The 26,478-nt window shown below is 45.2% G+C and overlaps 1 protein-coding gene and 1 long non-coding RNA gene across 3 annotated transcripts in view; one reads left to right on the top strand and one right to left on the bottom strand.

The window, feature by feature from the left end:
* The first annotated feature begins 3,884 nt into the window (after window positions 1–3,884).
* LOC123030043 lies at window positions 3,885–12,943 on the top strand. The gene is made up of 3 exons (XR_006416028.1): window positions 3,885–3,995; window positions 10,935–10,940; window positions 12,933–12,943. It is a non-coding gene; the product is annotated as an uncharacterized LOC123030043 (long non-coding RNA).
* Window positions 10,939–26,478, bottom strand: part of LOC123030041 (TLC domain-containing protein 4-like) — a 34,520-nt gene continuing 18,980 nt past the window's right edge. For both annotated transcript variants that reach the window (XM_044443596.1, XM_044443595.1), the window contains 4 exons: window positions 23,583–23,641; window positions 19,324–19,418; window positions 17,018–17,091; window positions 10,939–16,330 (listed from right to left, as the gene is read on the bottom strand). In XM_044443596.1, coding sequence (XP_044299531.1) covers window positions 16,039–16,330; window positions 17,018–17,091; window positions 19,324–19,418; window positions 23,583–23,641 — 520 coding nt within the window. In that variant the 3' untranslated portion in view covers window positions 10,939–16,038. The remainder of the gene's footprint in view (window positions 16,331–17,017; window positions 17,092–19,323; window positions 19,419–23,582; window positions 23,642–26,478) is intronic.

Here is a 26,478-nt window from a genome sequence, read left to right on the forward strand (position 1 = left end):
GTTTTCTTTTTTGCACTTGTGAATGGAACAAGTGCAAAAGAGCCAAGAGCCATAAAGTCTCACTTTCTCTTTCTCTGTAGAAAACATATCCAGGCAGCATTGAGCAATAAATCCATAATATAGATATACAGATATCTATACAGTTATATAATAGAAAACATACTGAAGTGCAACTAATAGCCATCTCCAAAAAAGAGGGAAAGGGAGGGGAATCACAAAAATCATCAGATGCCAATGTGCTTCTGAACTGTGTCAGAGTTGGTGCATTTATTATTCCTGGGGTAGGGGAAAGGGAACACCTTGTGCTGGGATTGCAGGGGGGCATTGCCCAGTCTTTTTCAGAAGGCCTAGCAGTCTAGATCTATAGATGAGGAAGTGGAAATTTTACTTTGCTTGTGTATATTCCACATCCTTATTTCATCATTGTATTCAATAAAAGGTATATCATCTTTGACAATCTGTTCCTAGGTGTCCTCAAATCTAAAGCAAGGTGTCTTGGCCTCTTAGGCCATTTGAACTAGGAGCTTGCCTCTTCCTGTAAAGCTAACAGATAGGAAAGGGCAAGGACAAGGGGGCGGGGAGGGGGTGATTACATATGGCATGGCCATGCTGTGGATGCAAATAATTCAGCTTCCCAACAGCCTTGGGAGCTGGTCATTATTCTTCTTCCCATTTACATTAATGGTTAGACCACCCCAATGTAAGTACCTTGTTGTAGCAGACCAAGATCAACTGTTTGTTTCTGATAGTGGTTAGCCAGGTGACACTAAGCTCCCAGAGAGTGTGGCCTTTCTTTAAAGTCTTTGCCCAGGTTCACATGCTCAGAGGTCTACTGCCTCTGTGTATAAAGGCTCCATTTGTCTAGCTGGGAAAGACAGAAGCAGCACCAAGCAATTCTGTGTGGGAACTGATCTGCAGTCTATCTACATACTCTCCATTTAGTGGCCCAAGCAGATGCTCTTTGAATACCACAAATGGTCCGATCAAGTTTCATGGGAGTCTAGAATCCCAGGCCCACCAGCACAGCATGAGAAGGGTGGATTAAAGTGGCGGGGCTGGGCAATGAAGGATTATTCAATTTAAATGTATATGTTGTCAGGCATAACATTAAAAGGCCCCAGACGCAGACAATTCATCTAAGAGGTGAGTCTGAGAGTTGGTCCCCCATTTCATCAATGACCTGGCAGAAGGTGTGACCAGTTTGCTGATTAAATTCACAGATGATACTAAAATGGGGGCAGTGGCCACAATTGAGGAACAGATATTCCGGATCTAGAAGGATCTGGACAGACTATGGAAGTGGGCAGGAGACAACAGGATGGCGTTCAATGCAGATAAGTGCAAGGTCTTGCACTTGGACATAGGAATGGGTGCCATAAATACAGGCTAGGGGACAAGTGGCTGGAGTGCAGCACTTGTGAAAGGGATCTCAGAGTACTGGCCAACTGCAGGCTAAACATGAGTCAGCAGTGTGATGTGGCAGTCAAGAGGACGAATACCATCCTTGGTCGCATAGCCAGAAGTGTGACTTCTAGATTAAGAGGGGTATTACTACCACTCTGTATGACTCTGGTGTGCCTGCAGCTGGAGTATTGTGTTCAATTCTGGGCTCCACATTACAGGAAAGATATAGCCAAGTTGGAATCTGTGCAGCATAGGGCCACATGGATGGTGGCCAGATTACAGGGAAAGCCGTATGAGGCAAGATTGAGGGAACTGGTTCTTTTCAGCTTGAAGGAGACTCCAAGGGGATCTGTTGGTGACATACAGGTATGTGAGGGGGTATCACATGGAGGTGGGTAGAGACCTTCCCTGCAAAGGAGGGCAGAACATGCTCCAATGGAGTGAAGCTCAGGGAACCAAGGTTCAATTTGGATTCCAGGAAGTACTTCCTGACAGTTAGGACCCCGAGGATATGGAATGGGCTTCCACGGGAGGTGGTTGAGGCCCCATCAGTGAGGATGTTCAAGGATAGGCTGCACATGCACATGGTGGGCATGTCGTGAGTGGAGCCGGCTAGAGCCGGGGGTCAGACTATTTATTTATTTTATTAAAACATTTATATGCCGCCCCATTCGCCGAAGCCTCGGGGCAGCTTACAACATAAACATACTAGATGGCCCGGGAGGCGCCTTCTGACTTACTCTGTTTCTATTTGGCTTGCAAATATGCACGTGTGTGAGGGAAGCTGTGAAGTCAGCATTGGCATGGTGATAGCTGGGCTATGACTTCTATTATAATGGTTACATCTATGGAACCCTTCAAAAGTCACATCCCAATTCTCTCCTAAGGCCAGCTTGTTGAACTTAGAATTTAGAGAAATCTTAGGTTAAGATGGCCAGGTGCAAGAGAGGCTAGAGTTCCTACATCTCTCATAGTTGTGTAGAAGAAGGGCTTTTAGCAGGAAAATCACTTTTCTAATGAACAAGGTGCAGGAGTTCAAGCTTCTTTTACACCTGGCTACCCTAACTTTGGGACAAGCCATGGTAATGAGAGTTGGATGAATGTAGCAAATGACCAAAGGTGCATACACATTTAAGCCTCAAGAAAAGTGTGCCTATCTCTCAGAGATGTGCCTTCATCCCTTAAAGAAGAGAGAGCAAGCTGACAACGGGTCCTCAGCTGCTGTGACACTACTGCCTTCTCCCAAATCCAGTGGATGGTGCCAGTAAGTGGCAGATTCTTGAGGCTGTTGGGGGGCACATTTGACCTGCCAGTCATGTGCCAAATTGTCCCTCATTCATACATGTACAGTGCAATCTTATACATACCTATTCATGCAGTGGGTCAGCCTGCTGTGTTTAGTGAGACTTGCTCCCAGTAAATATGTATAAAATTGTGCTTTACACACTGAGGCTACAATCCTAGGCACACTTTCCTGAGAGCAGATGTATGCAGAACTGATGTTTAGAGGTATACTGCCTCTGTATAGAGCATGGGTCCTCAAACTACGATCCACAGGCCAAATACGGCCCGTCATGGTCACTTACCTGGCCTGCCTCAGAGCTTTTTGACTTGGTTGGAGAAAATGATTTCTGAACAAGTCTGAAAGCTCTTAGCTGACATAGGTGTTCTCTGAAACTCTTTAAGTTTTGGAGACTAGCAGAGAGCCCGTGCACGCGCCAAATTGTAACAGCTCCCTTCAACTGTGCATGTGCCGGCTCTTCCCCCCTATTGCACGCATGCGTTGGCTCTGCATACAGAGCAGGAATACAGAAGAGAGGAGGGTGGAAGAGTGAGAGAGACGAAGACACTAAAAAAGGATAGAAGGTAAGAAAATCTAACTTTTTAAATGTATTTTTAACTTTGTGAGCCACATCCCTGGGCTGCGGGCCAAGCCGCAGCTGCCTTACTGAGCCCAGGAGTGCACAGGGTAAGGCAGAGCGGGACCGTGGCTCCCGTACCTCCACTGTGGCCTTCTCTGGGCAAGCCGCCACCATTGACCAGCTGCCATGCTTCTTCCCTCTGCAGCGGGGAGAGGCAGGAGGCACTCCACTCGACCAGCCGCAGTCCCGTCCCTCACCTCTCCTCACCTCAGAAAGCAGCCCTTACCTCCCTCCTCATGGCCCTCCCCTGGCTGGGGCTGCCTCTCCAGTCTCCTGCTCCCCCTCCTGGAGCCAGGGGAGCGCCTGAGAGGGGACCTTCCTCTGGCTTGGAAGCGGGGTGGCAGCGAGGAGTCAGGAAGGCCTCAACCAAGGTGAGCGCGCCCTCATGGCTCCCCCTCGTGTCGTGCTCTACCTTTCGGCAAGCAGCATGGCATCATCTTGGGCTTCTGCTGCAGCTCAAGCGAGCAGAGCAAATTTTTTAAAATTTTTAATTACTTTTTAAATTTATTTTAATTTCAATTGATTTTAAATTTATTTTAATGTTAATTAATTTTTAATGTGCACTGTGCTTAGGAATTCATTCATATTTTTTTCAAACTATAGTCCGACCTCTCAGCAGTCTGTGGGACAGTGAACTGGTTCCCTGTTTAAAAAGTTTGAGGACCCCTGGTATAGAGAGATATTAATGGTCCCTCCCTAACAACTCCATCGTATCTCAAACTCTGTGGGACTGTTAGAGTGCCCCTGTGAACATATTGTTTTCTAAAAGGTAAAGTTAAAAAAAACTAATGGGAATGGAAACATGTCAAGTTTGAGCTTAATGACCCTTCAGGAAAACTGATATTCTGGTGATTTTGTAATAAGTGCCTTTGCTAGGAAAAAAAAAAAGAATATGAAAGGGCCAAGTGGAATTAAATGATACTTAATGAAGAGGTGCATGTGAGTTGAATCTTAACAACATTGTTTTAGAAGAGAATCAAAGGGCCAATGTGCATAAGCATTTTTAAGATGGGACATTAATTACATTTAATGCTATTTACATTTAATTTACATTTAATTATATTTTCAGGAAGAGGTAACATACCACAGAATAAAGTTTTTGTAAGAGTGCTTGCTATCCGAAAATTAAAATTGATGAGAAAGGAGAGCTTATATATTTCTAAAACTATCTTCCATGCAAAACAGGAGAGCACAACCTTCTCCTGCTTATTGTCCCAGATCCCCTCCAGTTAAAAGGGTTTTGAGAGGAGCATGGCCAGGGACACACAAGGTCATTTCATCCTTCTGGGCTGGCAGGACCAGCAGTGTGATTAAGGATAAGACATGTTCATGTGTCTTAATGTTGGTGTATCTCCCTTCTGAAAGTGGTACCCTCCAGATAGGCTGAACTGCAACTCCCATCATTCCCAGTCATCATGGCCAATGGCTTGATCAGGGCTCTCCATCAAGTTGGAGAAGGCACGTTGGATCATGCTGTTTGAAGTGGATTCGTTTCAGGCATGGCTGGCTTCCCATGTGTACAGATGGCGAAACATGTTTTAATATCTTAGCATCTGCTTGGGAATATCTCTGTTCAGTTTCCTGTTGAAGGATTTTCTTTCTTGAGCTAGGTCAGCAAAAAGATCTGCTGGGCAACTTGCGGAGGCACTACTGTTTAGGGTAGACTAGGTGAATCATTGCTTTGTGTTTCAGGCACATCCTTCTGTATGCCGGTGATGGCCTGCTTCTGCCCACCATGTGGCAGCCGCATAGTTAACTGCAGTAGCTCAGTGTGTCACTTGGCACACATGGTCTCATCAATTCCTGAGGGAGCTTCTGCGAGTTTAATTTTTGCTGATGATGTGAGACTGGGATGCATGGCAGCTGAATCAGAGCTTCCCCCTCTTCCCCCTTGCTGCGTGCTGTATCGTTACTAAGAATGAGCATTTCCATTTATAGCACCCTAGCAGTCAGGCTGACGTCATCACCCCACTAGCTTGGTAAACATAGCCTCAAGAGAGAGAGAGAGTGTTGCTTTTTAGGGCAGATAACAAGACAGCTACTGGGTCGCTACTGCAGCATCCACTTGGCAGGGCCACATGACTGGTGCTTCAAATGAAGTGGCACCCATGGGCTGAGCTGCAGGAGGAGTGAGATAATCTCTTAGGGATCTCCTGTGCAAGGAAGGGGAACCCAGTGAATGACTATTCTGTTCCATCACATGGTTGTTGGTGGCTGGAGGCAAACTGGCCATTATGCTACAGCTGCCCATGGAGACCAGCAGCCATGCTAAGGTGGCTGGGGTGAACTGGGCAATGCGAAGGTGCAGCAGAGAGATGTAACATCTACTGTACCCATATGGAGGAATGCCAAATGTACTACTGAAGGATTCAGAGCAGTAGGAAATATTGGATAAACTGAGCAAAGCGTTAGGAATATTCCTATTGCCTGCTGCTTAAGCAGTGTATATTCAACTCAGTGCTAGCCCCAGGGGCATTTATCCATCTACCCCCGTGACCTGCTGCCACCTGCTCTTTGGGGAACTACCAAAGTATGCTGAATGTATGGTTTTCTTGTGGGCATCACAGACTCTTTTGCAAGCTATTACAGTGGCTGATTTAGGGACAAAATCCAGTCTAACGGTGTGTTGTTCTCTGCTCCCAGAGAGCCTCTTATCCTGCTTTTGTGCTGCCTCGTCCCTGGAACTTTGCAGGGTACCCAGATGATTATTTCAACTCTCCTCTCTTTTCCTACCACTTCTTCTGTCTTCTGAAAGCCAGAATACTTGCAGAAAGTCTTTTGACTGATAATGTCAGGATCTGGGTTGACTGGTTTTTGTTCTTTCAGTGTGGTCAAATTTGTTGGGTACATTGCTGTAGAACAGAATTGCCTTTCTACAGGAATGAATTGCCTGGCCATATGTGAAGGGCACTGATGGCGAAGGAATGATATGAACAGGGAGAGGCATGACCTTCTCCAAACATACTTTTTTGGTTTGACAAAATACATAGTACAGTCAGAGCTTTCCCCACAAACACCGGCTGGTTGGTGAAGAATGGGGTAGGCCAGCAATGATGTTACGTGTCCAGGTTGCAACCAAGTCCCAAGACAGGGAGTCTTAAAGGGGGTTACATAGTTCTCCCACCTTTCTTTCAAGATGACGTACATGGTCTTGCCCACATTTTCCTCACAATGGTCCTGTAAGGTAGGCTTAGCAGTGGACACAGTGAATGAGTCGGAATTTGAATCCCAGTTCCTCCATTCCTTGCTTGCTTCCATGCAAGATATTTATTGAGCTATCTCAATATATATATATTTCTTGCCTGTGCCCAGTTGTTGAAGAAGCTGCAGAAATTTCCATGGTTTAGAACAGGGGTCCTCAAACTTTTTAAACAGGGGGCCAGTTCACTGTCCCTCAGACTGTTGTGGGGGAGGACTATAGTTTGCAAAAATATGAATGAATTCATATGCACACTGCACATTAAAAATTAATCAAAATTAATTGATATTAAAAATTAATATCAATAGTAATGTTAATTAAATTAAATTAATTAAAATAATTACAATTTAAAATAATTAAAAAAGTAAAAAATGTTTGCTCTGCTCCCTCAGACTGTAGCAGGAGCCCAAGATGAGGTGGGGAAGTGCACGTCCATATTCAAAGGACATAACTACAACACAACCAAGGCACAAAATATAGTATTTTGCATAATGCAGCTGATGACTGCAACTGGCATTTACAAAGAATGAAACAAAAATACTAAGGATAAATACTGTTAATGCCACTCTTAGTATTTGAAGCAAGTCAGCCCAGAACAATTCCCACAATACACAGTGGCTGCATTTGGATGCAGAGCTAATAACCACCATGTTTTAGTGCAACCTTCCCAAAACTGGTACTGTCCAGATGAGTTGGACTACAAGTTCCATTGGCCATGCTAGTTGGGCATGACAGAAATTACAGTCCTCACCGCCACCCCGCTTCTGAGGAAGTGGGAGCGGGAGGCCGGAGAGGCGAGTGTGGGGCAGCTTCCCCGGCCAGGAGAGGGCCGCGAGGAGGAAGATAAGGGCTGCTTTCTGAGGTAAGGGGAGGTGCGGGACGGGGCCACGGCTGGCCGAGTGGGGCACCTCCCGCCTCTCTCCACCGTGGGGGGAAGCATGGCAGCTGCTCGACAGTGGCGGCTTGCTCAAAGAGCCACGGCCCCGCATCACCTCAGCCTGTCTGGGCGAGGCAGCTGCGGCTTGGCCCATAGCCCGGGGATGTGGCTCACATAATTAAAAATAGATTTAAAGTTATATTTTTCTTACCTTCTATCCTTTTTTAGTGTCTTCATCTCTCTGTCTCTCTCCTGCCCTCCTCTCTTTTGTTTCCCACTCCGTATTCCCGCTCTGTATTAAGAGCCAACACATGCATGCAGTAGAGGCAAGAGCCGGTGCATGCGCAGTTCAAGGAAGCTGTTACAATCTGGCACGTGCGCTGGCTCTCTACTCAGTTTCAGAGAATGCCTGCACCAGCTCAGAGCTATTTATTTATTTATTTATTTAGAAAATTTCTATGCCGCCCCATATAAAACAAGTTAACAATATAAAATAAGTCGCCCTGGCCAAAAAATAAAATCAATAAATACTATTAACAGTTAAAATGATGCTTGAATAAAAAGGTCTTTGCCTGGTGCCGAAAAACAAATAACGACGGCGCCAGGCAGACCTTTCTGGGGAGCGCATTCCATAGATTGGGCACCACCGCAGAGAAAGCCCTCTTCCGAGTACTCACCCTCCTAATTTCCTTCATGGAGGGTTCCCGGAGAAGGGCCTCTCCCGCTGAACTCAAGGGGCGGGCGGGCATATATGGACGTAAACGCTCCTTCAGGTAACCAGGACCCAAGCTGTTTAGGGCTTTATAGGTCATCACCAACACCTTAAATTGGGCCCGGACTTCAATGGGAAGCCAGTGAAGTTGATGGAGGACTGGAGTCATGCGAACATAACGCCCAGTCCCCATCAGCAGCCTGGCAGCTCTATTTTGAACCAATTGAAGTATCCAGACTGTCTTCAAGGGTAGCCCCACGTAGAGCGCATTACAGAAGTCAAGGCGGGAAGTCACCAACGCGTGTGTCACTGTCTCCAGGCAGTCATATTCCAGGTAGGGGCGCAGCTGATGGATCAGCTGAAACTGAAAGAAAGCGCTCCTTGCCACCGCTGTCACCTGAGCTTGCAGTGAAAGCTCTGAGTCGAGGAGCACTCCCAAGATGTGGACCTTGTCCCTAAGAGGGAGTGCAACCCCATTCAGGACTAGGTTCAATTCACCCTCACCAAAGCCCGATCCGCCAACCAACAGGACCTCCGTCTTGTCTGGATTGAGCTTCAGTTTATTGGCCCTCATCCAGCCCATTACCTCGGCCAGGCACCAGTTCAGCACAGCCACTGCCTCACCTGAATTGGTGGAAAACGAGAGGTAGAGCTGGGTATCATCAGCGTACTGATGATTCCGCAGCCCACACCTCCTGATGACCTCTCCCAGCAGTTTCATATAGATATTAAACAGCAAAGGGGACAAAATGGACCCCTGCGGTACTCCATGGCATAGCTGCCATGGCGCAGAGCCATAGTCCCCCAGCACCACCTTCTGGAAACAGTCATTGAGATAAGAGTGGAACCACTGCAGAGCAGTGCCTCCGACCCCCACTCCCGCTAGCCTATTCAGAAGGATACCATGGTCGATGGTATCGAAAGCCGCTGGGAGGTCCAGAAGAACCAACAGGGATGCACTCCCCCTGTCCTTCTCCCTGCACAGGTCATCGTACAGGGTGACCAAGGCAGATTCATTACCATACCCGGGTCTGAAGCTGGACTGAAATGGGTCCAGATAATCAGTTTCATCCAAGAGTGCTTGGAGTTGTCCCGCCACCACTCGCTCTAACACCTTGCCCAGAAACAGGATGTTGCCACTGGTCTATAATTAGTGGCCATCTCTGGATCCAGTGACACTTTCTTCAGGACCGGATGGACTACCGCCTCCTTTAAAGGGGCAGGTACCCGACCCTCCCTCAGAGAAGCGTTAACCACTTCCAAGATCCAGATCCCAATCCCGTGCTTGGCGTTATTTATTAACCAAGACGGGCAAGGGTCCAATAGGCAAGTGGTGGGACGTACTCGTCCAAGCACCTTGTCTACATCATCAGGCCGCAATAACTGAAATTCATCCATTAATTTTGGACTCGCTCAGAGATCATTTTCTCAGGACAAGTTCAAAAGCTCTCAGGCAGGCCAGTTAAATGACCAAGGCGGGCCGTATCCGACCTGCAGGCCATAGTTTGTGGACCCATGGTTTAGAAGATTCAGACTGGGCAGGAGGCCAGGCTGGGCCTGCGTTTAGAGATGGTTTGGAAATTCAGCACATCACTACAAATCAACTAAATTCATATCCTCTGGATATAAACACTAACTTTGCCACCACTTCTGATGCTGCACAGAAATATCACTTTAGATTGTGTGTGCATGTGCCTGTGTGCATGAGAGAGAGAGAGAGAGAAATAAGTATCAGCCTTCCCCAACCTGGTGCCCTCCAGATGTTTGGGATGAAAACTCCCAAGATTCCTGACCATTTGCCATGGTAGCTGGGACTGGTAAGAGCTGAACTCCATCTGTGGGTACGAGGCCTGAGAAGCTTGGGTTGCATACTGTCTGTGTCATTTTATTAGCAGAAGTACATGGAAGCCAATTTGGCATAATGTTGAACTGGGCCTAAAGTCCTCACTTGGCCATGAAGTTGACTGGGTGATTTTGGGCCAGTCACAGACTCTCAGCTTAACATACCTCACAGAGTTGTTGGAAGATGGCAGCAAGATTGGCAGCATTTGTTTGGAACTCCCGAGCTCCTTTCCCTGTGCCCTGCATGCTCATTCCACTTCATAGAAGGTACCCCAAAACAACAGCAAATCCCCCAACCTATCTGGAGTTCTCTTTTATAAAGCACTGCTTTTTTGAGGACTGTTTGTTTGGACTTCATTGCAGAAAGTGAGAATGCTAGAAGTTAAAAGACACAGGTGCCCTGATAAAGCCAGGGATTCAGAGCCGGCAATGTTCAAGCAAAGTAGCATGAATCTTCCCAAAGAAGCTGCAAGCCAATATTTTATCAAGTGTTAAAGAAGGCAGCGTGTCAAAGGGAGGATTGTTATTGGGGAGTTTCACCAAACTCCCCAATAAGAAACAAGGTAGTACCATCTCTAAATGAGCTAAGCTATAATCCAGGTTGATTCAAATTCAACAGTATGATCAGGAAAAATAGTGGAATCACCTGTTAACCAACAACCCATCCACTAACTATTTCACCTGTATGTATAGTTAAAAAGATGGCCTCAGGATCTTTTACAAGTATAGATGCCAAGCTTTAAAGCCTGCCACCCCTGGAGTATAATAGAGTTAGTCACAGTTTAAGACTGTAAGAATGGAAAGTCCTGGCTAAGATACCATTAGATACTCCAAAAATGGGCAGTACCCTTTTTAGGGGTCTCTCTCTCTCTTTCTGTATAAAGCCATAAAAACCACAGGCTGGGCCTCTGTAGATATGAAGAATGGTAGTGGATTTTTTTTTTTTAGACAAGTCAGGGCATTTAAAAAGAGTAGAAGAACTAAGTCCAGAACCCTAAAGGACACTGGGATAAAAGTTTTGACTTGGAATATAGCAGGGTGGCATTCAAAGCAGCATAACATACAATTATCAAATTACATTGAATGCTTTGACTTCATTGTACTGCAAGAAACATGGCACTATAACACTTAATGCTTACAAATGCTACTTTCTGCCAGCTATTTCCTCTAAGAAAGGTGGAAGGACAAGTAATGGACTAGCTTGCTTCATTTCCAAAAGATGGAGATAACTACAAGAGCCCTAAGCCTATGCAGTCCTATCACAATCGCTGCTTATGTTACTTTCCTGAAAACTCACTTCATGCTCGTCAATGTCTATATAGCACCCTGTTTTTTTTTAAATCACTGTAAATTGCTATTAGGGTAGAATTAGAGAATTATATTGAATCTCTTGAATTGCCATATCTTGACAGCTGTTGTGAGGATAAAATGGAGAGAGAAAAATCTAAGTGAGCCACCTTGCACAAGGAAAAATGGTGAGATATAAATGGAATTACACACACACACACACTCTCCCCCTCTCCCTCCCTCCCCACCCTCTTGGGCTCTGGGTGTATTGTCCTGGGGTGATTTCAACATCCCCCTCATTTTCAGATTCTGGACAGTGCATATTCATGCGTGCACCAAATATATGCTGAGGAAACTGAAGGGAGGAGGAATGCAACAAAGTACAGAGAGAAGGTCCAACTACAGCTTCAAGGACCAGCTATCCATATATGGTACATGCATACTTCTCTGTCCATTTATACACCCACACAGCATAGACTGAAATGTAAACATCTACAATACAGAGATGCATGCACACAGACAAACAAGAATGGATAGAGGAGACTAAATTTTAATAAATTAATCTTATTTATTATATCAACACTCATTGATTCCAGTTAATAAACAGAGATTAGAAAACTACAAACACTGCATAGGTGAGGATTCTACCATTCTCTACACTGCAGGAGAAAATCAACAACAGAATCTCCACTGTTGAACATGGGGTATAGGTTTGTACAGAGCAAAATAACTTACACTGTCAGCTGTAATGTAACATCTAACAAATAGAAGGTGCTTTTCGGACTTTTAGGGTGATGCTGAGTGCCTGACAAAACCATTTAAGGCACAGATTTGGAAACAAGCCAAATTCATTGGCTTCTCCTATAAGTGATCACTCAGCTCTGCCAGCACCTGAGGGGTTTTTTTATAGAATTTAAGAAATAACCCCAAAGTTTATTCTTATTCAAATGTACCTAAAATTTTTAAATATTCTGAGTCAGCTTGTTTGGTTCAGAGCAATCAGAGGGCCCAATCCATCAGAAAATCATTTGATAAAAATCACATTGAAATCAATAAGAGCAGCATTTCAATGGGGCTTGGAGAGGCAAGTGGATTTTAGCCCTACCTATTGGAATGATTTCACTCTGCAGCAGATTATCTGCTGTACTGTGGTGATCTACTGTCTACAATAGGATCCATTGGAAGCTGAATAGTTACAGACTTCAGTCACTGAAAAGAATCAGCAAGTGGGGAGGGGGAGACACATCATCCCAAACATTGGGCAATCTGACATCTGAAAAGGAAACCACATTCTTAGTGAAAGCTAAATATTGACTAGTGAGTGTACTGGAACTGAGAGTGAAATGGATCCACAGCTCTGCAGACAGTCAGTTACTTATTAGTGGCCTGAAGTAAGCCTTTTCCTCTTTCTTCCTTGTCATCTGTAAAATAAGAATGGCAGCCTCCTTTCCTTGGTTGTGATGATGTCCATCAAGATAAAAATGATACAAAACACTTTACATATTGCACAGTTAAAATCATATTCATTTACTACAGCAAAACAAAGTGAATAGCCCACCTCTTGGGTCTGAACTGGCATTTGCAGCAAAGTCAGAGCATCATCATGCTCTAACGATTTGCATTTAAGTAAAACCCCTACCTAAGATTTCTTCTCTCAGTCCTGTCCCTGCATAGTCCCTGCGCTCGCAGACCGTCCACTGACCTGATACAATGTGGGGCAGGGGGAGGGGTGGTATTGATGCAACACTTGCAGTGTCAATGAGGGAAGCGTGGTGCTGATGCAGAGAACCTGGCCGGTGCATGAAGCATAATCAGAATGCGGGCGGGGGTGGGGGGGGGGACCCGCTTTTTCCTGTGGTTAGTGCTCATCACTGCAGTCCTGCATGAGGCAGACCTACCAATGCCAGTCCCATGGTGGCATCTGTATTTTGTTGTTCAGGAACATCTTTAAAAAAGAATGAGTAACCACAAGGGAGTGGCACACATTTCCCACCTCCTAGTGGCAGTTCTCATGCAACTCCTCTGGAGATTTCTGCCGGCAGGACATGTACAGCACCGCCTTAGACGTTATCTGGGTGCCACCTCAGAGCAGTAAAGCTCAGTCCAGGCCAACCGCTCCCTCTGCGTGAGTTGCCCTGGCAGTGCAGAAACAACAGTGCCTGGGCTCTGTCTCAGTTTTTTGAACATGTGGTGCCCATCCGACATTTTGGATTACAATTCCCATCATCTGATCACTGACCATGCTGGCAGGGAGGTGATGACAGTCGGAGTCCAATAAATCCAGAGGGGAACTGACTATGCAATACTGCCCTAGTCAATAAGCCTAGAAGGCAGCCCCAAGCACTCAGACTTCACATACAAAATGAGAACTTGAACTTTTGCATCTATAAACATTTCCCATGTGCCTTTTAGCAGCAAATGGCTCATTTGGGAAATTGGTGAATTATTTGTTTTAGCCTGTTTCTAATGAAAGGAATCAAATGTTTTTGATTCTATATAGATGAAAACACAAGCAGAGATGGAAGAGCTGAGTGGAGTGTGTAGAAAGATTTATGAGTGGATTTCTAATTAGTTATAGGTAAGGGGGCTGGGGGGGGAGAAAAAAGTTTTAACCCCCACCCCCCACCATGCAGTTTGCCTTACAGGGGAAAATGTACAGGGACCCCACTAAATAGCTACAATGAAACTAGTATAAAACAGTGGGAGATCCAATCATGTCTTGCAGAAGCCTTAGTCATGACTGGGTGAATATCTTTTTATAACTTGTTGAGTATAAGTTGTCAGCATCAAGGCTAACTTCAGCTCTTATCTGTTGCTGGTCGTGATACATGTTGGCAGATGCTTCATGCACTGATGTGGTAGGATAACTTCATTGTCTTCCATCAGCACAGGAGGCAAAAATACATGATTGGAAAATTCCACAAGGTCAGGGAGCTTTTCTGGGCTCCCAGGGGCACTCTCTGAATTCCAGCAAGTACCCTGTCTCATTCCCTGTAGTTCTGCCATTGTTGGAATCCATTAGCAGCTTTTTGCCACTGAATTCCAAATACTACCAAAAATTGCCATCTCTTCACATGGCAGTCTTGATCCAAAATGAGTGCTGTCCTTGCATACTGAAAAAAGAGCAACTTGTCTGGTCCAATGTAACTGGCAGTGGTAGAAACTCACTCTGTGTTTCTGCTACTTAAAAAAAAGTAGACACAAGCTTTCTCTGAGTGTTAGACTTGCTTAGCACTCAGGCTCTTAAGCCTGACTAAAAGTGAAGAAAGACTAAGTATCCAACAGTGTCATTCTACAAACGCAAATGGCGCCAGCAGAGCACCACCAAATCTTTCCATTGCACATTACATTTGAGACTGTGCAAGCATAATGCGCACCTTGCTGCACAATGTGCTTGTGCAAATACAACTGTAGTAGGGTTTTCCTTTGGCACATAGTTTGGAGCCAAGTTTCTGCTAGCACAATGTCATTTCTGGTAGCCACAAGTTCAGAGCCTTGCACAAAAATGGGGATGCTTACTGGCAGGAAGTCAACGTCCTCAGTGGTGCAGTCAATATTAGAACCGTTGTATAAGCTAGGTGTGGGGGGACGGCATTCTCTGAGCAAAAAAATATTGAGGCTGAGTGCTAGATCCAAAGTGGCAGATGCACCTGGGTAGTTATGGTGGAAGGCTAATGTGGATCCATCCTCCAGCAAACTCACTCCTTGATCCATTGCTTTACTTTTAAGCTGTCAAAACAAAAGTGAACATGCCTCCAGGCAGAGAGCTCCTAGCAACAACACTCCAAAGCTACTTTTGCAACATTTTTTTTTCTCGTAAGGGCTGCAAATGGAAAATTATGAAACTGGGATGCCCCATAAAATTCTGTGGATTAAGGGGGGTAATTGCAGCACAATAAATACTGCATGTAGAAGCACCCAAATTCTGTTTCGGTTAAATCAGAGGAGTTAGCTCTTGCTTTCTTAATTGGTTTACTGTGCCAGTGTTAGGAGACCCCTGCACAAAGGAAACTTACCCATGGAATAGGGTATTCTAACCAGACTCGGCAGCATAAAAACATATTTTGCTGCTCTGTCATAGACCTTGTATCGAAATCCTGCCACATCCTACTGATAGGTCCTAATAATCATCCCTTTGCTGTGCATTATTGGAAACTATTTCTTCCTTCATCCATTCACCCTCTTTATTTCTTGTTCTACCAACATACTCATACACTGCACCTAGGAGTCCTTGGACCAAATAGCAACCCAAGGAATACAGCTCACACTTATTTCCCACATGCGGTTAGTCCCATGCAGGGTGCCCATCGTTCCAACTGATGGACTTACAGCAGAAACAGGTTGAATTCCCATCACAGGAGGCTCCAGCCAGGAATGTAACCTACTAAGTCACATCAAGGCCCATTCTAGCTGACATAAATAAGCCCTGAGAAGCACCAACTAAACCATAAGACCAGGCTAGTGTCAATCCTGCTGTATTTTCCTCCTCCCAGTGTATGCCAAAGAATATTCTATATTGGGTACACCCCAACTATCTCTCCAACCGTATCAGATGTGACTCAGAGTCTCTAGAACATGAATGGATGCCATTCTCCAGCACCCAATAGCTGATTCTGTTCAGGAAAATAGAACAGAAGATCAAATGCTCCATTTGTGTGGATCCTGGCTTTCAGGGAAAGTTCCTAAGGCTATTGGCATCTAAGAGAGTAAGAATAGGTGTACCCATTCTCTGCACCTTTGTCTAGCAGGACTTAGGTCTCTGTGATCCTGGCCAAGAATTGCCACTTCTCCATCTTCAAGCTGCCTTGTGTAGTTTGGACCGACAGAAGGCTCGGTAGAAGCCACGGATGATGCGATACATCCAGATCAGGTTAAGCACTTCCAAGGCAAGGCTGGGCCCAATCCAGGCCAACTGGACACCAAGGCCCAAGCGTTCATACTCAAGAGTTCCATACCAGGAGTACACCTGTGCATAATAGCTGGGGATGACAGCAATGCGCACCATGAAGAACACCACCATCATGGCCAGACCATTGGCCAAGACGAGCCAGGAGGAGTGTGGCCAGCCAGCCACATCAAGGAACCACCTAAGGCAACACAGAAGACAGACAGACAAATGTATATAACTACCCTGGCAGTGGGCCTAGGAGGAACCTCTCTACTACCTTGAATAAGGCAGTGACAGAAAGGCCATCCACATGATTATTATGGACCTGAAATGGGGTGTAGGGATCCAAGCTTTCAGTGGCACATGGAGGCATTAAATCAGCCATGGTTGCCTGAAAGAGAGAATGGCACAGCCAGAGACAAAGTTGCGTTTGAATTGGAGCCAGTGTTACGGATTTGAGAGTTTGCCTGTGTTCCCCATTAAGCACTCTTTTGTGGTAGTCATTGGCCATGGAGGAACTTAAAGCAAGGCATCTAGGAGCTTGCATGGTTGTGGCCCAGCAACAAATCAATAAAAATATGACAACTCACACAGAAGCCAGAGAATCTCTCTTTTCATTTTTAAATGCTGGGCTACACAGAGGTTGTAAGGAGTCAGGAATGAGCCTTCCTTATTCGTAAGCACCATTAATGTGAGTGTGCAAAAAACTTGCGATGTTAGCTCTTGAAGAAACAGGCAGTCTTGTGGCTCTACATGGGTCTGCACATTTCCTTGAGAACTCATCTAGCATCTCCTTTCCTGAAACAGGAGACGGGGCCCACATATCAACTGGCTAACACAGCCTCCTGAACTCAGCATCCTTGCCTTGTTCCATCAGTCAACTCACCGCAGATTCACGAAGGGTGTTGAGAGCTCAGAAAGGAGGCGGAAGTTGGCAAAGTAAGGCAGCACTCCATGGCTCTATGGGGACAGAAAGAGAAGACCTGAGTTCTGGCTTCATTGCCCTCAAGTCAGTCCCATAGGTCTTGCTTTTTCCAAAAGTAGATTTAAAAAGCAAGCAGAGACCCCTCCTCCCACAAGCACTGAAGCAAAGCAGAGAGTGTTAGAGAGCAGCAGAGCAGAACACCAACACTGTCAGACCCATTGCTGTCACCCCACACCTTTGGGCATCCTAAATCATTCAAAATCAGAAGAGCTTCGCCCACAGAATCCTGCAAGGCTGGCACTGAACAAAAAAGGGTTTCCTTAATACTATTTCTTTTACTGATAAGCTTCTTGGCTCATGAGTGATTTCATTCCCAATGAATTCTATGGGTCTGTTCTAAGTATGACTAAGTCTAGAGACCACCCATTCTCTGCACCTGTCCACTGGCTCCACTTAGATGCAAGATATGTGCAACTTGACTGGGCTGCATTGAAAGTTCATCCAGGCACATAACTTGTCTAAGCCTAACATAGCCTTCCCCAACCCAGTGCCTTCCAAAGGTGCTGGACAGCAACTCCCAATATCACCCCCAGGTATATTAGGTGGGCATGACAGAAGTAGTAGCTCAACACATCTGGAAAGTGCCACGGGGATAAACACAGTTTACCTTCTGCACATGCCCTCTTGGAATGAATAGAGTTACCTACTTTAGGAACCTCCATGTTCCACTTTACTCCAACCGACCTCAAATATTAAGAGGAAGCAGGCTGATCTGTGTCTGTGCATAGAGAGCAGTCACAGAGGGGATTCAAGAGTTAATGCTGACAGAAAGGAAAGAAGCATCAGAATGGCTAAGGCAGGGGTGGGGACCTCTTTCAGACCAAGGGATGAATTCCATTTTGGAGACGTTCTTGGGAGCTCTGTTAGGAGAACTCAAACCCAGGGGTGAGGTAAGTGGGGGACAAACACTTAAAGGATACTGGCATATAGTCCTCAAAGCTTTTGCTTCTTGTAACTTTCACATTGGGAAAAAACTGCACAAAAGCCAGGACACCACCAAGCAGTGGTTGTGAGAAAGGGGTGGAATCAAGGAGAGGGGCAGCAGTCCCCCAGATCTGCCTCCACCCTGGGTTTGAGCTCTCCCTCCCACAGAAGCAAAGGGGAATCCTCAGAGGTAGGTTTACGAGCTATCAAAGGGAAGGCAGACCAGAGAAAATGAGCTGTGCTTACTCATGAGCAAGCCCCACTTCATCTGGCAGGACTTGTTTCTGAGTACAGCATCACAGGATTGCAGCAGGTTACTTGGGAGGAAGCCCTGTTGAATTCACAGGACTTGGTTCCAGGGAAGAGTGGGCAGGGTTGCAGCCTTGAGGCACCGAGTGGGAGCAATATTCCCATTAAGCACTTAGCGCAGATTCCGTCTACAAGATAAGGGACTACTGTGTGCCTGTGTCACAGCTGAGAAACTGGGAGCTGTGAAAACTTACCCTTTCTATAAAAGGGCTTCCCCACTTAACTGGGACAAGCCAAGCCTACTCCTCATTGTAGTAGGCATCTCATTGGAGATAGTTCCAGATCTCTGTCACTGTTTAAAGTACACCTTGTCAGGGTAGCCTCCCCCAACTTAGTGCTTTCCAGGTGTGTTGGTCTACAGTTCCCACCATCCCCAGTCAGCATGGATTGTAGCTTCTGCCTGGTGGCTGGGGATTATGTGCATGGTAGTTCATCACAGCTGGAAGGCACCAGGCTGGGGAGAACTTAGGCTAGACTATGACCTCGCAGACAGTAAATGCTTTTATACTCATTTTTGTAACAGCACCAAGGTCTCTTTAGGCTGCAATCCTAAAAGCACTTATTGCCGGCTGAACCTCATTGAACTCTGAGGAAATTAATTCTGAGTAAATATGCTTAGCTCTGTCTGTCTGCTTGTCATTCTTGGCATATAGACATGAAAAGTGAAAGCAGGAATTCTCATGTCTACAGAAACTACATTTCTCCTCCTCCAGATTATTTGGAGTTGGAAGAGCTGGAACATTTTCAGACTGTGATGGTTCTGATTTTTTCCCTCGTCCATATTCCATAAGCTTTTCTGTTTGAGCACAGCCAATCTTTGTGGCTTAGGAGAGGGTGAGAGTGGTGTTGCATTGCCAGCTGCAGACAAAGAGCAGAGTGAAGCACACATTTGGGTGAAGAGTGGATGTTCCTTCTTTTCAATAAATGAAATCCTCCCACCCACCCACAACAGCTGAAGGACTCTGGAAACTAACCAACACATATCCATACGCGTATAGTGCTGCCAAGTGGTGGCAAACAAAAAGGGAATCTCCCAATGTCTTCCAGTAGCGCACTAGCAGCAACAGATCTAGAATGTAGAACACAACATGCACACACACATACAAGGAGCAGTTACTGGGAGATGAACAGGCAGGAAACAGGTTCAAGCAGATGCTGAAGGACCACAGACTCGGCTTGCCAGCTTTTTCTCTTGGCCTTGCTCTGGCTTAACATTGGGCACAGACATTTAGGCAGCAAAGCCTTTCCTGGCATAGAGGTAACATATAAGAAGCACCCGTTACCTAGTTTCTTTATGCTAGGCTGTTGTTAGCAACACAGGAGTATGGGGATTATTGGCAGTTTGGGGCCTACTTTTCCAGATGCAAAAAGATACGGACATTTTGTATACAAGCATGCACCTCTGTCTGCTGAGGAGAGTCAGGAAACAACATTGGCATGATCCTATCACAGACTCTGAAACACAGTCAGGAATACCAGACTGGAAGGAGGCTGGATATGGATTTCAGCAGTGGGGGGACTTTTTTCATTCAGCACAATTCCCAACCTTTCCTTAGGCCTCCTGTACCTGCCTCCCCCCTGGCACTTTCTGGCTTATTTCACCCTGAGCCACAGTGTCCCAGAGGCTCAACCCCTTTCTTTAGCAGACCTTGAAAAACTCTTAACACAAAATGCCACAGATTCTGGGCAGAAATAAATTCAGCTCAAGGGAAATTTGCCAGACTCCCCCCACAACAGACACACACTGGTCAAAAGTAAGGGTTAACAAAGCACCCTCACTGTATTCATCAGATTTCTTTGCCTGCATGCAAAGTTGGCTATGTGGGATTTTTACATGGTTTCCCCAGTGGGCTGCCCTCAGACTCTCTATTACATTGAACACAGTGGAAGACCAACTTTGATGAAGCCAGTCTAGGCCACCCTTGGCTCTGCCCACAACAACCAAATCAAGGAAGCGCTTAGTGGGGGTGGTGAGGTCCTGACTTTTGGAAGACTGTGTGGGAGAGATGATGTTTTTCCAAGTATTTCTCTCTTCCTTCAACTCAAAAGGTGCTGTGGGAGGTACTCTGCCTGCCTGCCTCTCCACCAACCCATTCAGCCCTGAAAACAGGAGACAATGCATTGCCCCCAACCTCACCCAGTTGGTTCCCATAATTCTCTTTGGCAAACTCTGAAATGTGACATCTCATTGTGTTACCAAGAGGTAAAAGGCTATGAAGAAGCCTTATAACTGCAGAAACATCCTAATAGCAATCTTTCTAGGCTTTCCTTGTGCCCAGGCTGATAAGAAACTAGTTTGCACAGAACTGGTTCACTGTGTAAATGAAGCTGTAGATGAAAGGTGTACATGAAAAAGACAAAGAAGAGGCACTGCAGCTGAACTCGTCCCGACAAAATGCACAGTCCCTCTTTGAGAGCTAGTAAGGGGCATCCACTTATTGAAATGGGCCTACATGGATTTGGTGCAGAACTGCCAGGCTTAGAATTCTGTAGTGAAGAGAGCAGAGTGCTTAGAATGCAGCTGGGAGAATATCGGTACCCAGCCAAAGCAGAAAGAGAAGAAAAGGTTGAGGGAAGCCCCTAAAGGGAAAAGGCTTCCTCATGCAGGTGCCTGGAGGAGAGTCGTCTGCACAACCCTCTACCTCACAGTTAGAAGCAGAGTTGCTTCTCTGATCTCCAGCGCTATCCTTTGCACCTCCCCCTCTTTCCATGTATATCCACAATGCCTTGGCAGTGCTTTTAGTCAGGTGGGCAAATCTGTCCATTCATGTTCCATTCAGTTTCTAGCACTTCCAACCTTAAGTTTGGTTCACCCCAATTTCATATCAATACATTTGTGTACAAACACGCTTGTGTGAACTTTTAGGTAATGCACTCTTTTGCTTACTATTTTTCCTACATTACAATTCTGCACATGAGTTTCAGTATTGTGATCAGTTTTGTGTACACTTTTCCATAGCACAGAGCTTTTTCTCCGTACTTTCCCCAGATGTGCACATTTTCATTTTCTTGTGCGGAGATGCATAACAATCTATTCAAGAGACTGCCAATTTTAGTGCACAACCACATTCCAGTTTGCCTTTTAGTTCAAGCAGTGGCAAATTTTTAAAATTTGAATAGGCAGCACCAATTTCCCAGCTATCACTAGACTTTAGTTATAGCAAGTGAGAGGTGAGAGAGATGCATAGATTACCTTTGCCCTTTATAGAAGCCTCCCTACAGTAAAGCCAGAGGGAGTAAATGGAGGGTGTGTGCGCAAGGTGGAATTAGAGACGTAAAGGGTGTGAATAGCTGACAGGCATGAGCAGGCTGCGCAGTGTGGGAAGAGTGTGGGTTCAAGACACACTAGATCATGGCTCCCTTTTAGCTCAAGGATCAAATTCAGTTTTGGAGATGCTGCTGGGGACCATGTTCCAGCTGCGGTTAGGGCTAAAGTACAAGATAGGCAAAATACTAAGAAACCACAGCATATTTTAGCATGACACTCTTACTGCCTCTAAATATACCTTGGGTGAGGCTTTCCAACCTTTTAGAATGGGGAAAAAACTGCACAAAAGTCAGGAAACGATCTTTTGTCAGGGGAAAGGGACTCTCAGGGCTAGGAGTAGGCATCACATGAAACCTTCTCCTTCAATTTCCAGGTGATTCCACTTGATATTTTTTTAATATGCATTATATATAGGCCACTGTGATCCCCATTGTGCAGCTGGTTATCCAAGCTGGGTGAAAGTGACTTGCCAAAGGCTGCAGCAGAGACTCCTTGGCAGAAGCAGAAGCAGCTCCTCTGGGACTTTCTGCCAAGTGCCTGCACATAGCAGATTGTGAGGGTTGCACCTGCAGGATTCTCCAAAACCAGGAAATGGAATGCTACCCCCATCCTGATGGCACCAAACCACAAAGTCAACACTATCTTGTTTTGGCAGGTCTATTCCATGTCCAGTATTTAATATTTACTCTTTTCAGGCTGACTATAGTAAACTCTATAGTGTATACTGTAAATGGTGTTTATTTTCAAAGATTTATTCTCTTATTTTGTGGTTGTAAGCTACTTAGTCAATACATTATACTAGACGCAGGACTTCAAATCTGGATCTCCCAGAAATAAGTGCAGCTCTTTCTGTTCATTGGGAAAAATCCATCCATTGGCAGCTACACCAATGCTCTGTGACACTTCACAGATGATAACATGCATTTTAATCTATTTATTAGATATTTTTATTCCACCTTTCCAGCTCAAAGCTGCTCAAGTGACTTATAGCAAACAACCATACTAAAGGAAAGCAATAAATAAGTAGTACAACAAATAGATGGTAAAAGAAGAAGGGGACGGCAGAGAATGAGGTGGCTGGATGGAGTCACTGAAGCAGTCACCATGAGCTTCAGTGGACTCTGGGGGATGGTGGAGGACAGGAAGGCCTGGAGGAATGTGGTCCATGGGGTCACAATGGGTCGGACATGACTTCGCGACTAACAACAACAAACAAAATGTAAACAGTGGGGGCACCAGTTTTCCCAAATAGGAAGTAGGCCTTAGTTGCTGCTACAGTTTGCCAAGCTTCCTTCCTTCATTCCAAGATGTTCCATTGCCTACCTCACTGTGAGAGGGGAAGGCCAGAGGTGACAAAGCAATGGTGAGGGTCAAGCTCTCCTAGCAGTTGCTGAATTTTACTTTAGAGCAGGGGTAAGCAAGCCTTTGAGCCCATGGGCACTTTTGGAAATGGGAGGAACTGTCCTTGGAGCAACCACAAAATTGCTAATCACAAAGGACAAATAATGTGTTCAGAGGCACATGTTTAGAGTCAAGAAAGCAGCAGCTTTGAAGCAATCTCAGTTGTCAGTAAAGAAACATAACATATTTTTAAAAAATAAACATTGGGCATACTAGTATATCTTGGTGGACACCCAAGAAAGTGTCCACCATCTTATCAATGCTCATGGGTTCTATGTTGTCTACCCTAGTTCTAGAGTGATGCACCTGGGCACAATTCACTGGAAATGCCTCAGCACGTGAGGCCATATCCTGTCCATTCAAATGGGCTTCATGCAGAAATTGTTCCCAGGGACACCGGTAGGGAGTGAAGCATGGAGGAGGAAACACAGGGACAGCAGTGATCAAAAAGTTTTAGAGGGACCATTATTTTCCCCAGCAAATGGTTTTCTTGGCAGCAACCCCAAAAGGATGCCTTGTGCCACCAAAGACTCTGCCTGGTGAAAAGGGAGATATGCCACTTACCATACAGCAGGTAGCCACAGGTGACAGCTACATTCAGCTTCACAAGCCAAGGGTCTCCCCTGCAAGGATGAAACAGTGAGGGGATGGTAAAAGGCAAAAGGAGCAACAGCTCCTTTAGGACTTTCTGTTGAGAGCCTGCATGTAGCTAGTTGGCTGTGAGGTTTGCACATGCAGGATTCTCCAGGTGTGAGAAACCAAACCTACCCCCTTCCTGATGGTCCACTTCTGGAGGATGAACTCCTTCTCCTTATTATTATTTATTTATTCATTCATTTCTTTTCTCTTCTATACCACCCCGTAGCTGAAGCTCTCTGGGCAGTATACAACAAGGTGTAAAACAAAATAGTAAAATACAATATATTTAAAACAGCAATGTTAAAAGAGTTAACATTAATTTGATCTAGCTTTAAAATATAGTAAAAAAGACTCAGCAAAAAGAATTAGAAGACTTTACATGATGTCACACAAATTGGGTTTGGTATGGTAGTCATAAATATTAACAATTTGGAAACTGAACTAATTTATGACTGTCAGGCAACTGGTGGGTGTAAAATAGGAAAATCAGATCATCTATACGGATTTTGTGGATAATCCTGGTGAGATACAGATAGATAGCATCCATCCTTATACTTCTTGTAGAGCTGTTATAAGGATTATAATAGACAAGACTCATTGAATAAGGCACTAACGCTAGGCTAGGCCAAAGGCAAAAGAAGGGGAAGGCTGACGACGAGATGGATCAATTCCATAAAGGAAGCCACAGCCTTGCATTTACAGGAGTTCAGCAGGGCTGCCAAGAAAATTTTGGATGGCACTCATTCATAGCATTGTGAAAGTCAGAGACAACTAGACAGGATGTAACAAAAACAGTTTATATGAAGCACTTTCAATCATCAAAAACAAGGATGAGGAACATTTTCAGCTCAAGAGGTGAATTCCAATCTGAAAAAAGTTTCATCAGTGGGTGGGGCAGAGTTGGCAGGACCAAAATGTTAGCATCATTGATTTTAACTTTGCCCAGATGTATGCATGATATAGATTCTGCAAATGTACTACAAAATACACAGCACTCCGAAATATCAAACCTCTGAATTCAGAATAGATACGTCTCTGCTTGTCTACTCATAAGTAAGCAGGCCAGCCTCTGTAGCTCTGTTCATGATGCCTACCCACAAATAAGGAGGCAAGACTCTCCTATTGATTGACATGAAAGCAGAATAAGTTTCAGGAGTAACTAGAAATGAATCACTCAGCAGTTTCTGTCACAGGTCCCTCCCTCTCATGCCTGCAGGGAAATGCTCTCATTTCATATTAGTTGCTGATCAGAGAATTTTCCTTGAAGGGCGAAGGAGCAGAGCCCTGGAAAGAAGGTGGCAGGCCATATGGGGTGCCCTCATCTTATTTTGGGCTCACAAGACAGAAGTTCCTCATCCCTATTCCAAAAGAACAATGTAAATATTGCTGCTGCTGCTGATCATGATGAGAGCTGCCACATCCATGCTCTTACCACCTGTTCTAGCTTGCTAGTTTCCAGGCCCATTAGGAACCCAACAGCAGTATATTATTAATTCTGCTGTTTAGAATATCTGCAGGTCAGATTTTTTGCCATTAAACAAACCACCTACACACATACAAAACCAAAACCAGCCTTTAGCACCATTGTGTTTGATAAGCATTGTGGTTTAGTTTTTAGAGATTATACATGTGGGCTCTAATACATTGGTATTAAATTTACAATTTAAACCATGCTCCTTAAACAAAAATACTAAGAGATTGATACCAGGGCATCCTTTGGCTTTTTGGACCACAACTCCCATCAGTGCTAGCCAGCACAATCAGTGGTCAAGGATGTCACGAGTTGAAACATAAAAAGTTTGAAGGGCATCATGCTGGGGAAGCCTACGAGTAAATGAGGGAATCTGGCAGAAGGGCCCAGGCACCGCTAGGGCAATGCTCATGGCCTGCTCCATGGTGCTGCCAGGGAATGGTCAAAGAGGTATACTGCAAGGTCACCAGTCCACCAAGGTCAGACAATCTGGGGAGCCAGTAGGGAGCTTCCCAGTCTGATATAACTGCTGCCAACTTTTCAGATGGACTAGGTCCTCCCCCATCTGCCTCTGTTGACTCTATCCTGCTTCTCTAGGCCATCTGATGTTGACTCACTTGACTTCATTCTACTCTAACTGGTCTGTAAGACTGACCCTGTTGTGATACTAACAATAACTGAATTTAAAAATAAACATCCAATGCAAATTTAAAAATCTATTTTAATTTTAAGGAGCATCAAATATTTACATCCTCTTGATTAATCTACTGATTAGAGCTTATTTAGACAAGGTTGATGTCATTTTTCATCCCTGCCATAGCCATGCGCCTTTTTCTTTGACTTTTGGAGCTTTTCTCCTGGTCTGGTTTCCAGTGGCATCTAGCCCACCCCCTCCTTGTTGCCAGTGTAGCCACTGCCCATTTGCTTGCCTGGGCTCACATACTGCTTGCTTGCTCACTCAGGCAGAGAGGGCAAGAAAACAGGCAGAGTAGCAAAGAGAGGGAGGGGAGAGCCAGGAAGCTCCAGGGACTGGCACTGGGTCTCCTGCTGGAGCAGGTGCCAGCTCCAGGGCACTGTGTTAGTTTTACCAGAAGCAAAATCTGCTTATGCCATTGCAGCCTTTGTCTTTTAGAAAACAGTCTCTGGGATTATTATTGTTGTTGTTTTGGTTTGGGAAAAGATGCATATGGGTACAACTGCACAAATTCTGTTTTATACAGATTAAAAACGTAAATCTGGATTGCATTTCTGGAAGAAGGAAGTCTATGGAGAGACTCATAAGACAGCAGGGAACAAAACTGAATGGAACAAAATGTGCTAAGAGGGTTTCTGGATGCAGCCTAACACTGT

This window comes from Varanus komodoensis, unplaced genomic scaffold, assembly GCF_004798865.1.
Source record: "Varanus komodoensis strain SLA01 unplaced genomic scaffold, ASM479886v1 scaffold42, whole genome shotgun sequence".
NCBI classification, from domain to species: Eukaryota; Metazoa; Chordata; class Lepidosauria; order Squamata; family Varanidae; genus Varanus; species Varanus komodoensis.